Source organism: Ziziphus jujuba, chromosome 7, assembly GCF_031755915.1.
Source record: "Ziziphus jujuba cultivar Dongzao chromosome 7, ASM3175591v1".
Taxonomy (NCBI): domain Eukaryota; kingdom Viridiplantae; phylum Streptophyta; class Magnoliopsida; order Rosales; family Rhamnaceae; genus Ziziphus; species Ziziphus jujuba.
In genome coordinates this window covers 14,453,300-14,468,686 of record NC_083385.1, presented here as the reverse complement: position 1 = coordinate 14,468,686, position 15,387 = coordinate 14,453,300, and the positions used below count along the sequence as shown (strand labels likewise).

Here is a 15,387-nt window from a genome sequence, read left to right as displayed (position 1 = left end):
AATTTAATTATTAGTCTTCAGCTATAAATGTTAGGCAAAGAGTCCACAATGCTTTTTCTTACCAATTATCTCTCCCCATTTCTATATTTCAGAAAACACCTCCGTTGTAAACATACAGAATCTCTTTTTTTGTTATTATTATTTTCTTTGTGTGTTTGATCCACTGATCGTTGTAAATTAACTAAATTATATGTTTGACAATATAATTTTTAGATCTACAAGTTCATTGGAATCTGTGCATAGTGCCAGAAAATCAGTGCATGCATTAATTAAGTATGCAAATTGATCAATAATAACATAGCCATTCGGTTTGCTAAAATCTGAGGATAGGCTTATTTTGGGAGCCGAATAAGAGATCCCATAGAAAACCCTAGTTGCTAACGACAAAAAACAAAATTATATCTCAGCGTCCCTTCTTTAATCGTACGAAAGAGTAAAAGAATTTTGGCGGAAATTTTGGTGAGTGCAATAAAAGGAAGTAATAAAAAAGAGGAGAAGTTCAATTATCTTACGAGTCCAGGAACGAAGGATAGGTTGTGGGCTGTTTGTATGTATAAACATGCAGGATCAGACTCAAATGGATTCAAACAACTAAAGTTATAGAATTTATATCTTGTTAAAAGCTAAAATTTAAAATTAATTACTTAGATTTTAACACAATTAATTTTTACTAATTAAAATTTTAATATATTATTAAATTTATATTTAATTTTTTAATATGATTAAAAAATAGATAAAAAACTATAATATTAAATATATCAAATCCTCCTCAAATAAACCTCATTTCCTCTCTCTCTCTCTCTCTCACTCTCTCTCTCTCTCTATATATATATATATATCCATACTGTCATCCCTAATTTAATGAATGCATGTTTCTTGTTTCTTTGACTTTGTTCAATGTTTTAAGAGACAAGAAGTATTCCATTGTCCCTATCATCCATCCATATCTATCACATTTTCAGCAGCAAATAAATAATGGATGCACTCTCTCTTTCTTGTGATTGATTTTGTAGGATTATAAAAAACAAAACAAGATCTACCCACTATATTTGTACTATCAGTATCTCATGGATTTGCTGTTGATCTCTCAATTCAACATTTTTATATTCATTATTTCAGCAAAAAGAAATTTTTATTAAATTTAATTAGGTACATTATTAATTTTAATTTTCTCACCATTCATGTATTGTGAATAGGAATATATATATATATATATATATATCTCTGTGTGTGTGTGTGTGTATGTGTGTGGGGTTATGTCTTTCAACAAAGTTTAATGATATTATCTTATTTCTAAGAATTTTTTTTTCGACAAAATATATTGTTTGTAAGACTAGAGAATCGGAAAAAAAGCTAAAAAATATGAGATGATCAAAGAAGAGAGAGAGACATAATAGTCCAAAATTTACATAGAAAAAGGGTTTATACTTTAGATTCAAGGACCGCAATTATGGAGTCAAAGTCGATTCTATCACCCATGGGAACATCAACTTTTTATGGTTGGGTTTTATTCATTGAATTATAGGGTCATGGGATACTCAACTGTATTGAATTGGACCATATTATTTAAAGTTTTTATTCAATCAAAGTTAAAATAAACTAATATTATCCAATACAATCAAACATCTCAAACCAACTAAGGGATTGATTTTTGTGTGTTGTAAGTCATTATCTGTTTTTATTTCCTATAAAAATGAGCCCTTTTCAAAAAATTGGAATTCTACTCGTGAAACAACTAGATTGTAGGTGTATGTTACCTTTATGAAAATCATATATATATATATATATATATATACAAGGATTATATTAAGTTGATTTGATATGATTAGCATTAGTTTTTTTATTAGTTTTTAGATTATTTTAAAAATTAAATTTAAAAATTTATTAATGAGTTGTAAGTTTATACAAAGATTACTTTTTTTCAAATTTAATTTTTAATCGGCTATTAAATACATATTAAATCATTAATTAATTTTCAAAATTCTAATTTTTTTCAAATCCTAACTTTCAACGAGAAAAGAATTTAAAGGCGAATTAATGAATGCTGGTCTCCAACGTTGTGACCTCACTTAATAAAAACAAATAATTATATCGTATTGCACGGGGTTTTAATCATGCATCTCGGGTTATAATATCAAAGCATGCAAGCAAACTAAGATAATCAATCTGATCACCTTTTTTTTTTGGTAATTAGATTGAAAACGCCATTAGTGCACATAATGGAGAGAGATATGGAGGGAGACAACTGAGTTGATGTTGGAAAAAAGCAAAAGAGAGAGAGAGACATGACGCTGTCTTTCATGTTTATATCACCTTTTTGAAAATTCAATACAAGAGAGTGGTAGGACCACACATAACACAAAGCTGTAAAGGAGAAACCCAAAATATAAATTCGTGTTTTTATTTTTAACCTATCTTCAACTTTTCCACTACCATACATATGCTTGGAAATTTTTAGAACAAAGTATACATTACATCTAACGTGCAAAAGAGGATAAAATATTTCTAGGTGGGGTCCGAACTCTGTGACATATCCTGAATATGGGTCCAAACAAACACTATCGATTAAAGTAAAACCAATACTAAAAACATTCACAGCTTCTTAAAACAATAATTTATACCCTAAAGTCCTAACTTCGGAAGAAAATAATTTGTGGACCAAAGATTTAGATATAAGTGGGTTTGAAATCAATAAGGAAAAAAAGGCCCAATCCTCTTTTTATTGGTGTTTGTTAGGAGGAAAATGACTTAGGAAAAAAACCAAACGAGTATAGAAAAAAGTTTAAAAGTCCTTTAATACCATGTCAACGAGGCTTTTTGCACCTAACAAAATAATGTATTTTTATACACTATGGAATTCACTGTTCATTCACAAAAAAGCAAGATAAGAAAGAAAGAACCTTTAGCCAAAAAAAAAAAAAAAAAAAAAAAAAAAGAAGAAAGAAAGAACCTTTTTTACTGTTGAATGGAAAATGAATATTCGTAAAAGATGAAACATGTTATACTCGGATTCTTGTGTCAGAACATGCTCGTAGAAATAAGTAGAGAGAGAGAGAGAGACACACACACACACACACGCAAAATATGCCAGCTTGATGAATGTTTCTACGGACACAGACATACACAGCCCCCTTGTGTGTGGGGTCAGAAAAGAAAGGCTTTGAACAAGAATTACAAAGAGAGAGGGTACCTGAGCTCAGCTCCTATATAATTTTGATTTTATTAGATTTTTTATTTTTTTGGGTAAATGATTTTATTTTATTTTTTGGTAAAGGGTAAATATGATTTTATTCTTTGCTATGAAGCTCCCCCTTGATTATGAATTTTTACTCAGGGGCTTTTTCAATGGGCCTATTTGCAGGTAAGCTCCAAAATTTTTTAAAAGTACATGTAGAAGTTGATCATATTGTCCTTTTGTTTATGTACCAACTAACAATACCACCAGAGGCAGCTGCCTAATGTCCTCTATTTTTTTGTTTTTTGGGTAAATAGCCGCCTTATGTTATGTGCTTGCATATGCCCCTACAGTGTCTTGGAGTTGTGGACCTTCTAACCATGATTATACATTGTATTTGGATTTAGTGTACAAAACTTCAGATCGTCGATCCTTTGGGCCTAAATTCAAACCACTTAATTCTTAAGGTTACGGAATTGGGTTACTAGCCCAATATTCAGGGCCTTGTTGATTCATTATGGAATTGGGCTACAAAGTCCAAAAATATCTCTGACAATTAACACAATGATACCCTGCAAAGTTCAACAGTCACAGCAGTACATTTTCATTTACCCTCTTCAGTACTAGCACATGCAGAATCCAAAACCCTCCGGTTCGTTCCAGGACTTTTGACCATTTCACTAAAGATTCATTAACCATTTAAGCCAAAGCCTGTCATTGAAAATGTTGTTGACTTGATCCAGTGCCCCCTACCACGGTGAATGATGGTAACGGGTCGCATATGATGCTCGCATTGGAAGCTCAGAAAGACTACCTGACAATACCTGTTTACTTTCAATGTTCTATATGTCTGGTCCCGCTGGTACTCCTTGAATATGAGGCAATGCCCATTGTTTAAAATGCCATCAGATGAGGGAAACTCTGTAGCTGTAGATCATGTAATTCCTGAGCCTACTAAAGCAAATCATGATACCGCCACCCAATCGTATATTTACTACCGCTAGCTCCATTAAGTCTACCAGCCAGCACCATAATTCCCATATAAAAAGGGTGTCCGCTCATGTGACAGTCTTCCTGAATTAAGTGAACGAGTCAACAAATGTTTGCCTCAGGGAAGAGTGTAGAATTGGACAGCCAAGCCAAAATAATACAAACAGCTAGCATTCAATATGAGGTTGATACAGAAAACTTTTTCTTTTTTTTTATTTTTTTGGCTGAAAAATAGGGTCTTTACAAACCAAATAATTCATTTCTTGCGTACAGAAACTGACCCATCTATTTATTACGAGATCATCAACTTATGATCCCCCCACAAGCTATGCTCACATACATCGGAACCCTTTGTGTGTCTTACTACGTTTCGTTTATGTTTTTGTTACAAAAGAACAGACCCCACAATTACATTAATCACTTATTTCCTATCATCACCTAATGTTTAGGACAAGTATAGGTCAATCCACAACATGTCTTCAAGAAAAACTCTCATTGGCATAAACTCACTTTCTTATGAAGGAAACCCCCTTTTCTATGCTCGCAGCTAATTCCTTTTTTGCCTTCTCCAAACCAACCCTGTTTTACAAAGGGAAATTGGAACTTAAATTCAATATAAAATGAAGTCAATTGCAATTTGCAAGAGCTATTTACATGTTTGACTACATACCTCTCGTACTCATTCAGGGGACCAAGAGGGTATATTTCCTCGGCTCCAGTACGACCCAGCCGTACTTTGGATGCAAAGAAAGGAAGTTCAGTCACCTGTAACAAGCGTGTAACAGTTTCTATAAAGGTTCAGATCATGAGCAACCAAATATATAATCAAGTGCAGTGTGTGCGCATTTTTATATAGAAGTTCATGTGCATTTGTATTTAGAAGTTTGTTTTAAAACCTTTGAGCAGCATGATGCAAACCAATGTATAATAAGATATACCTGAGAAGCCACAAATGCGCATTGGACAATCCCAGAATCTCCTCTCAAGCCACGAAGGCATGCATCTGCAAACTTGACAGCAGCATATGCCTGTGTTTATTTACATAAAATTATATTGTTAGCAGTCCAAATGAAGGTAAATATTCATTGGAAATAAATAACGTCAAGAATGAGAGACAACTAACCATGGATAGTGTTGCAGAACCAGATCCAGCTTTTGCCTGCAGACAATGTAACCCTTGAAGTGACATTGTATTTCTAAATTAACTAATATGTAGGCAATGGTATAGGACAAAACAGCAAAAGGGTTCTTTCATTGTACTAATCAAAATGCATACCATTTTGACTGATATTCTATAGTAATATGCATGAGTTAAGCATAAGTCTTGCGGCAAAATGCATGCCAGCAATTAATAAAGTGTTCAGACCATTTCTTATATTTTAAGATCACCATACTACCATTGGGATCATATGAGATAACTTTTTTTCTTCCCCGAAAATGGAATACTAGTGTTCTTGCAATTGGAGCTCAGATTTTGTGGTATAGTCATGTCATCGTTTTCAATTCCACTAACGACTTTATTAACAAATAGTTTTTTTTTGTGTTTATTCAAAAAAGAAAAAAGAAAAAAAGGTTTATGTGAGATAAGACAAATGTTAGATAAATTCGATCATGAAATTATGATTTATAATACAGCAAGAACGATGATATGATCAACATAAAAATCTAGGATTTATGGAGTTTAGAGCAGTCTCATCTGATCTTCAAATGAACAGCAGACTCCCAAAGAAATGTATGAATAAAATTTACCTCAACAACCTCTGTTCCCCCATTCTGAATGCGATCAGTTAGATAGTCAATTTCTTGTGCAGTGAAAGAGCATGGAGGTTTAACCTGCATAATACCAGAACAGTAACTGAATCAAATTTAAATTTGTATTTCCATAAATACAGAAAAGAGGAAATAATTCAGCAGAAAACCACAATCATGATTTGAAAATTCCTCCAAACCTGAGATAAAAGAGGTAAAATTGTAACCCCTGCGTGGCCACCAACAACTGGAACATCAATATCCCTAGGATCAAGACCTAAAACTTCCGCCTGCAAAGGACCAAAGAGATACAAGAAACACTCACAACAGAAGAAGCTTGAATTGCATCATATAATGATTTAGTATGAGAGGTCGGTCCACACATTAACTGTCTTATCAGTTATCATCTCTAGGTTTTAGAAAACTTCATTATGCAATGCCACAGTCAAAATACATCTGCCATATAATAACTATCAGTCTAGCAGTCATTGTACTTCATTTATGATTACTCAAAGTTCATAATCTTCTGTGAATAGCATAAGAAAATAAATTGGCTAAAATAATGCCATTATTTCAACTCAATTCTATAAAAGTTTGTTTCTATTAGATCCACTACTGAAAAGTGTAAACTAAACCAGAATACGTATGGTTTAGAACAGTAGAAATGCAATTGATAAAGATTCAAAAATCATTTTACACTTCAACACAGTATCACACTACTACCATCCAGAATATGGAAGTTTATGGGACCTCAAAAACAGTAACTTCAAACCCCCCAAACAACATAAGACATAAGTTTTTAAAATTCTGCATTTAGCACCATCTAGTCTACCAACATATCTAGCAAGAATATCCATGTTATTATTAGATTGGTTTATGATAAAAGACACTGAAACTAAGAAATGCATACCACAAAGGTATTGGCCCTGACAACATCAAGCATAGTAACTCCGAAAAGGCGCTTCGGGTCGAATGTGCCAGCTTTCTTGAAAACTTCAGCAGCAATGGGGACCGTGGAGTTAACAGGATTGCTTATCAAGTTGACGATGGCATTTGGGCAGCTCTTTGCAATGCCCTCGCAAAGAGTCTTGACAATCCCCGCATTGATCTTGAACAGATCGTCCCTCGTCATTCCGGGTTTCCGGGGAACTCCGGCCGGAATGATTACAAGGTCCATGCCAATCAGGGCATCCTCCAGCTGAGCCTGACCCAAGAATCCCCGCACCTACCCAAATGCATATTCCCAGCACACAAAACAATCGGAAACTTATATAGCACAGTTATAGAATTCAACAAGCTGAACCCATTCCATTAAACATTACAAACAAGAGGGCTATTTTGATTTGATTACCACGGCACCGGTGTCCATGTGACTGATATCAGAGGTAACGCCGGGGGTGTTCACGACGTCGTATAGGTGAAGCACCGAAACCAGAGGATTCATCTTCATCAACAGGGCGAGAGGCTGCCCAATTCCACCTGCAGCTCCCAGAATCGCCACCTTGAACCCCGGCGCCGCGCCTTTCGCCCGGCAATTCACCCTTCCTAAACTCCCACTCTCCTCCATCTTTAGACACATTCCAAAAACCCACCACAAAATTTGTAAAACAATACACAAAATCAAAACAACTTCATCTACAAGAAAAACGAAAGCGACAAAAAAAAAAAAAAAAATTGCAGGTCAAATTAGGATATAGAAATCCCCAAGGAAAAAAGAAAAAAAGTAGAACCTGAAGATTGGGAGGTTGAAGATGAGCAGAAATTCTGGAAATGCGGTGATTGGCAAGCTGTTCCATGGTCTTCTCTTTCCCTATTTCGTTATCGAATTTCGGATTCGGTTTCGGCGATTCAGAGGCGAGCGGTGACACTACATACATATATATATATATATATATATATATATACATATATACTTCAGTCTATACTATAGAGAAGGGCTACCAAGTTTTGATCATGTTTTACTGTTCAAAATGATTCCAAAACGACTATTTTTTGTAAGTTTTAGCTTTTCTTTTCTTTGTTTTTTTACTATTCAACAATTGCCATACTGGTGAGATCCACATTTTATGCTTTTTTTTTTTTATTTTGCCATACAGGTGTCAAGGGTTGTGGTATAGCATGCATTATGGTTATGATGATTTACAGTATGGTAAGGATAGAATTTGTGTACTTTATACAAAATTCAAAATTCTGGACTTTATTATTGTACTTCAGAAAAGACTTTGCCTTACCATGTAAGTAAAGATTTTGATTTATAATATTTTAAAACCTATTTCCTTGGTTTTCAGTATTTAAATGCCATTGCTTTTTTTTCTTTTCTATTTTTTTTTTTTGTTTTCAGCTTTTCTCTCCCCCTACTCTCTTTATCAGTGACGATAAAGAACATGAGGATTGTGTTATTCATTACAAATTTGGTAACTTTAATTTTTTCCATTCCTTTGTCTTATTACTTAATTTCCTCGTGCATTTCAATTCTTTTGTGGGTTCATGAATTTCATTGTGCATGGATCTTTGCATTTTTCATTGCTTTTGTGTGCACATGCATATGATTTATATTTCAGTTCTTCACCCAATATCACATATTGATATATGAAAAACCAACATGTATTTATGCTAACAAAAGTACTAGCTTGTCTGCGTAGATTATCTCAAACATCCATTTTTTGAGAGCTCTAACAACTGCCAGAGCATCCGTGTTCCTCATAGTCAATGACTATGTCATCTATAATTTGGTTTATTTGATTCATAGTGATTTCATTTTATGTTTTTCTAAAATATAATATAGCAAAATAGTTAGAGAAGTAAAGCTAATCAAGGATATTCAAGCTCAACAAAGAGGTTGGACAGTAAAAGTGGTGATTATTGAGAAAGCAATGCCACGAGTTTCTAAATCAAGTCCAAACAAATATCAAAGGTTAATCTTAGCTGATGAAGAAGTAAGTTTGTTTTGATAATATATTTATTTTGTATAATTTGTTTCATATATAACTCAATTTTAAGTCTCTTGTTTTTTTTATACAGGGTAATAAGATCCAGGCCACAATATATGGTGGAGACATCCACATCTTCTGAGACACACTCATAATTGGGAAAAATTATTATATTTCTAATGCTTGGGTTAAAGAAATTGGTGCACAATATCAGATTGTTCAAAATAATTTGCAATGGACTATAAATGGTCGAACCATTGTGGAAGAAGTGACTAGAGATTCAGAGATAATTGTGCCTGCTGTTTACAGCTTTGTCCCTTTCTCACGACTACACACTTATATTGACTCTCTATCCCACGTCGGTATGTTTGTCTATATAGTCAATTTGTTCAGCTATATTTTTATAACTTTTCATTTGTGAATCTTTCTTTTTTTTAGGATTCTGTTAAAGATATTGAAAAAATTGCCACATTATCCAGTAGTCATAAGCTTCTAATTCAAGTTAAAGCATCTAAACATGAATATCGTGATATTACAAGATGGAAATACACAATCCTTTCTGTTTGTGATACTATTTCAAAAGAAATCAACACATTAACACAAACAGATACTTCAAATGATGCTGAAGTTAGTCAAGTTTTAGAAATTGTTGAAGAGCAAAGTGGAAAATCATTAGACATAACTGAATTGAGAGGTATGAACATGTTTGATACATTATATCCTAAGTGAAATTACATGAGCTTTTATTTAATGTTCTAATGCATATATATTACAACTTTCAAAATCAGATATATCTGGAAGTGCTGACAATGCTAAGATAGAGCAAATGAGCAATGAAGATAAAGTCCTAGCTGATTTGGTTTCAAAGCCTACTGCAAGAAACAATGCAACAAAGAAACTAAAGCTGATGATTTCCAAAAGTGCAGATGAGGCAGATCCAATAGCGCTGAATCTTGAAAGTTCTCATTTACAATTTGGTGAAGGGAGTAGGAAGCAGTTTGCCGAGCTTAAAGACAATGCTTAATTTGTTATCATGGGAACCATTTTTTTGTTAATGTGGACATGATAGATTACTATCAGTTCATAAGTAGATTATTATCAGTCTTTTGTAAATTTATAGCATATTTAGACTATACTATGACAGTTACACTAATATTATTATTTTGTACATTGCAAGATGTAATAGAAATTGATTTAGGTATAACCTAATACATTTCTATTAAATCTTGCAATTTATCTTAGGAAGATAGCAATGATGCTAAGATAGATTCATCTATGACACAAGTATTTTATGACAACTTTTTGTTTAACGAAAGTAAAATATTAATTATGAGTTTTTATGATTGTACTTATATTTCCTATGATCATTTTTTATTTTTTGTGTTTCTTTTAGTTAATATATAAATCCATGAAAAAATTAAATTTCATGATAATGGACTAGAATCAAAATAAATTGTTTATGTTTTCATTAGTTTTAAAATTAATTTATTCTCACTAAATATCTAAAACATCTCAATATTGATTGGTGTATAAAAAACAAATAAAATTGAAAGGATGAAGCTAGAATCTAATTACGAACAATAATGGTTTTTGCTTTTTCAGATTTTCTGTTCATCTAAGAGTTGGTGATGCAACCTTGCTACCTTTATCTAGAAAGTAATTCATTCTCAAAAAGGCGTGTCCATACCTGAAGATAAAAGACCTGTTTTAAGTATTCAAGTGGTGTAGGCTGATACATCGGACACCCATGTCTCGGACACAACTTAGCTCGGACAGACATCAGTTAGCTCGGCCAGACACAACTTAGCTCGGACAGACATCAGTTAGCTCGGACAAACACAACTTAGCTCGGATAAACATCAGTTAGCTCGGACAGACATCGGTTAGCTCGGACAGACACAACTTAGCTCGGACAGATATCAGTTAGCTCGGTTAGACACAACTTAGCTCGGCCAGACATCAGTTAGCTCGGCCAGACACAACTTAGCTCGGCCAGACATAACTTAGCTCGGACAGACAGAACTTAGCTCGGACAGATATCAGTTAGCTCGGCCAGACACAACTTAGCTCGGACAGACACAACTTAGCTCGGCCAGACACAACTTAGCTCGGCCAAGTATCAGTTAGCTCGGCCAGACACAACTTAGCTCGGCCAGACATCACCTAGCTCGGCCAGACACAACTTAGCTCGGCCAGATATCAGTTAGCTCGGCTAGACATCATTTAGCTTGTCCAGACACAACTTAGCTCGGTCAGACATCAGTTAGCTCGGCCAGACATCAGTTAGCTCGGCCAGACACAACTTAGCTCGGCCAGACATCAGTTAGCTCGGCCAGACACAACTTAGCTCTGCCAGACATCAATTAGCTCAGACAAACACAACTTAGCTCGGGCAGACATCAGTTAGCTCGGCCAGACACAACTTAGCTCGGACAGACACAACTTAGCTCGGCCAAGCATCAGTTAGCTCGGCCAGACACAACTTAGCTCGGCCAAACATCAGTTAGCTCGGCCAGACATCACTTAGCTAGGCCAGACACAACTTAGCTCGGCTAGACACAACTTAGCTAGGCCAGACACAACTTAGCTCAGCCAGACATCAGTTAGCTCGGCTAGACATCATTTAGCTCGGCCAGACACAACTTAGCTCGGCCAGACACAACTTAGCTCGGTCAGACATCAGTTAGCTCGGCCAGACATCAGTTAGCTCGGCCAGACACAACTTAGCTCGGCCAGACATCAGTTAGCTCGGACAAACACAACTTAGCTCGGACAGACATCAGTTAGCTTGGCCAGACACAACTTAGCTCGGCCAAGCATCAGTTAGCTCGGCCAGACACAACTTAGCTTGGCCAGACATCAGTTAGCTCGGCCATACATCACTTAGCTCGGCCAGACACAACTTAGCTAGGCCAGACACAACTTAGCTCGGCCAGACATCAGTTAGCTCGGCGAGACATCATTTAGCTAGGCCAGACACAACTTAGCTCGGCCAGACACAACTTAGCTCAGTCAGACATCAGTTAGCTCGGCCAGACATCAGTTAGCTCGGCCAGACACAACTTAGCTCGGCCAGACATCAGTTAGCTCGGCCAATCACAACTTAGCTCGGCCAGATACAACTTAGCTCGGACAGACATCAGTTAGCTCGGCCAGACACAACTTAGCTAGGCCAGACACAACTTAGCTCGGCCAGACATCAGTTAGCTCGGTGAGACATCAGTTAGCTCGGCCAGACACAACTTAGCTCGGCCAGACACAACTTAGCTCGGCCAGACACAACTTAGTTCGGCCAGACACAACTTAGCTCGGACAGACATCAGTTAGCTCGGCCAGACACAACTTAGCTCGGCCAGACACAACTTAGCTCGGCCAGACATCAGTTAGCTCGGCCAGACACAACTTAGCCCGGTCAGACATCAGTTAGCTCGGCCAGACACAACTTAGCTCAGACAGACACAACTTAGCTCGGCCAAGCATCAGTTAGCTCGGCCAGACACAACTTAGCTCGGCCAGACATCAATTAGCTCGGCCAAACATCAGTTAGCTCGGCCAAACACAACTTAGCTCGGACAGACATCAGTTAGCTCGGCCAGACACAACTTAGCTCGGACAGACACAACTTAGCTCGGCCAGACACAACTTAGCTCGGCCAAGCATCAGTTAACTCGGCCAGACACAACTTAGCTCGGCCAAGCATCAGTTAGCTCGGCCAGACATCACTTAGCTCGGCCATACACAATTTAGCTCGGCTAGACACAACTTAGCTAGGCCAGACACAACTTAGCTCGGCCAGACATCAGTTAGCTCGGCTAGACATCATTTAGCTCGGCCAGACACAACTTAGCTCGGCCAGACACAACTTAGCTCGGTCAGACATCAGTTAGCTCGGCCAGACATCAGTTAGCTCGGCCAATCACAACTTAGCTCGGCCAGATACAACTTAGCTCGGACAGACATCAGTTAGCTCGGCCAGACACAACTTAGCTAGGCCAGACACAACTTAGCTCGGCCAGACATCAGTTAGCTCGGCGAGACATCAGTTAGCTCGGCCAGACACAACTTAGCTCGGCCAAACACAACTTAGCTCGGCCAGACATCAGTTAGCTCGGCCAGACATCAGTTAGCTCGGCCAGACATCTGTTAGCTCGGCTAGACACAACTTAGCTCGGACAGACACAACTTAGCTCGGCCAGACACAACTTAGCTCGGCCAAGCATCAGTTAGCTCGGCCAGACACAACTTAGTTCGGCGAGACATCAGTTAGCTTGGCCAGACACAACTTAGCTCGGCCAGACATCAGTTAGCTCGGCCAGACACAACTTAGCTCGACCAGACATCAGTTAGCTCTGTCAAACATCAGTTAGCTCGGCCAGACACAACTTAGCTCGGCCAAACATCAGTTAGCTCGGCCAATCACAACTTAGCTCGGCTAGACACAACTTAGCTCGGACAGACATCAGTTAGCTCGGCCAGACACAACTTAGCTCGGCCAGACATCAGTTAGCTCGGCCAGACACAACTTAGCTCGGTCAGACATCAGTTAGCTCGGCCAGACACAACTTAGCTCAGACAAACACAACTTAGCTCGGCCAGACACAACTTAGCTCGGCCAAACATCAATTAGCTCGGCCAGACATCAGTTAGCTCGGCCAGACATCAGTTAGCTCGGCTAATCGCAATTTAGCTCGGCCAGACACAACTTAGCTCGGCTAGACATCAGTTAACTCGGCCAGACACAACTTAGCTCGGCCAGACACAACTTAGCTCGGTCAGACATCAGTTAGCTCGGCCAGACACAACTTAGTTCGGACAGACATCAGTTAGCTCGGCCAGACACAACTTAGTTCGGACAGACATCAGTTAGCTCGGCCAAACACAAGTTAGCTTAGACAGACATCAGTTAGCTCGGATAGGCCATAAGTTAGCTCGGACATCAGGCAGACATAAGTTAGCTCGGTTGAAGAAATAATTCCGCCTAAATGTCAAAGTCAACTCGTTACCTAATTTGCGATTGATTTTCTTTCTTTTTGGGTTTTTATTTATTTATTTTCTGGACAAATAACTTTAAGAAGGTTTTTATTTTATTGTAAATTAATTAATTCCTAATTTAATATAAAGGAATTAATTAATCAAACTTAGATTAGGAAAGGAAGTATAGTTGCAGCCAACTAGGATTCTTTATGTGTGTGGCCGGTTTTACCTAGGGTTTTTAGGGTTTATTTTGTTTCTTTCAAAGGCTATTTAAAGGCTTAGTTATCAATAAGAACTAACTTTGATTTGATTGAGAAAATACTTATGAGATTAATTATATCTTTGTTCTTTGAGAACACCTAAAACACCATTAGAGAATTGGTTGTTTTAGTTTGACTTATCAATAGGTTTTCCATCCCCTATTGTGGCGTCTACATTATACCAAGGTTTCTAACCACAGGTTGGTTAGGGGTTGAGGTCAATTTCATTAGAACTTGAACTTAATTAAGATCCGGGCTAATATAATACAGGTTTAGGAGCAGGTCGTCCTAGGTTCGTATCAGTTGGAAGTGTTCTTACTTTAAAATTATATGATGCGATTTGGATATTAAATTTATGAAAAACTTGGGATAAAATGATTAATTTCTTTATGTTTGTTAATAATTTAAAATTAAATCCTTCTAAACAAATTGAAAAATGTTAATTAAAAAAACTAATTTAACAAATTTTTAATTCAAACTTTTCCATATTACTTAAAAGCTATTAAACATTCAAATTTTAATCCAAACCACGTGCATCGTACGTGGCCATACCTAGTATATATATATATATATGATGATGAAATATATGAATACGGAGATAGAGTGAGATGGAGGAATAATAGAGGATGACGTGAAAGCTTCGGTGTGAAAATTGGGAAGCGTGGAAACTGAACTTATCCCAATTTCATATTTAGATTTTAAGAATTATAACAAAATAATTATAGCAAATACAGAACGAAAAAACTTTTTTCACTTTTTTTTTGTTTTAATAATTATTATTTTCTGACCTCCATGAAAGCTTCATAAACAGAGCAGCCGAAAAAAAAAAAAAAAAAAAAGTTGACTAATTTCTTCAGTAAACTGGGTTTTGCCTTTTAAGATCATACACTTGGTGGTAATGTCAAAAACGAACCCCCAAAGCCCATTGGGGAAGATAATGGACTTCTATCATTCAAGCTTACTGGATATTGGACTTGGATCATTTTATTGGAATAATGGACTTACAATTGTGGGTTGGAATTTGGGTAATTATTCCAACCCACACTTCATTTTTTTATATAAAATTACCAAACTAGCCTTTAAATTTTTTCTTTTATTTTTGGAGACCTCCATTATCATCGATAACACCCTGCATTCTTTTATCGTTTTTTGTTTAGAATTCAACAAAAAGATTCAGACTCTTTATTTATTTATTTATTTATTTATTATTATTATTATTATTATTAATTTTTTTCTTTTTTTTTTGTTTCTAGTTTGGTGAATGTTGGGAAAGCAAGCAAAAGAAAAGGAAAAGCTAGTTTGGTGTGGT

The 15,387-nt window shown here is 36.4% G+C and overlaps 1 protein-coding gene and 1 long non-coding RNA gene across 3 annotated transcripts; one reads left to right on the top strand and one right to left on the bottom strand.

Annotated features, from left to right (window-relative positions):
• Nucleotides 1-4,350: 4,350 nt before the first annotated feature.
• LOC107424991 (malate dehydrogenase, glyoxysomal) lies at nt 4,351-7,831 on the bottom strand. The gene is made up of 9 exons (XM_016034907.4): nt 7,645-7,831; nt 7,266-7,481; nt 6,825-7,139; nt 6,115-6,204; nt 5,915-5,998; nt 5,289-5,324; nt 5,104-5,193; nt 4,836-4,930; nt 4,351-4,744 (listed from the first exon to the last, which is right to left on the bottom strand). The coding sequence occupies exons 1-9, from the start codon at nt 7,819-7,821 to the stop codon at nt 4,672-4,674; spliced, it is 1,176 nt and encodes a 391-aa protein (XP_015890393.3). The 5' UTR covers nt 7,822-7,831; the 3' UTR covers nt 4,351-4,671.
• A 718-nt stretch (nt 7,832-8,549) lies between these two features.
• Nucleotides 8,550-10,048, top strand: LOC132804548 (uncharacterized). Of its 2 annotated transcripts, none has more exons than XR_009639750.1 (3): nt 8,550-8,850; nt 8,936-9,206; nt 9,633-10,048. It is a non-coding gene; the product is annotated as an uncharacterized LOC132804548 (long non-coding RNA). The 2 variants fall into 2 exon arrangements; XR_009639749.1 differs by having other exon boundaries at nt 8,936-9,538.
• The last annotated feature ends 5,339 nt before the right edge of the window (nt 10,049-15,387 follow it).

Bases quoted from the DNA above. Each gene is read 5' to 3' on its own strand.
- LOC107424991 (XM_016034907.4), bottom strand. From the start codon at position 7,821: ATGTATATATATATATATATATATATATATATGTATGTAGTGTCACCG. The intron at 6,205-6,824 runs GTATGCATTTCT...GGTCCTTTGCAG, and splicing joins TCAGGGCCAATACCTTTGTG to GCGGAAGTTTTAGGTCTTGA. The intron at 5,325-5,914 runs GTAAATTTTATT...CATTGTCTGCAG, and splicing joins GGGGAACAGAGGTTGTTGAG to GCAAAAGCTGGATCTGGTTC.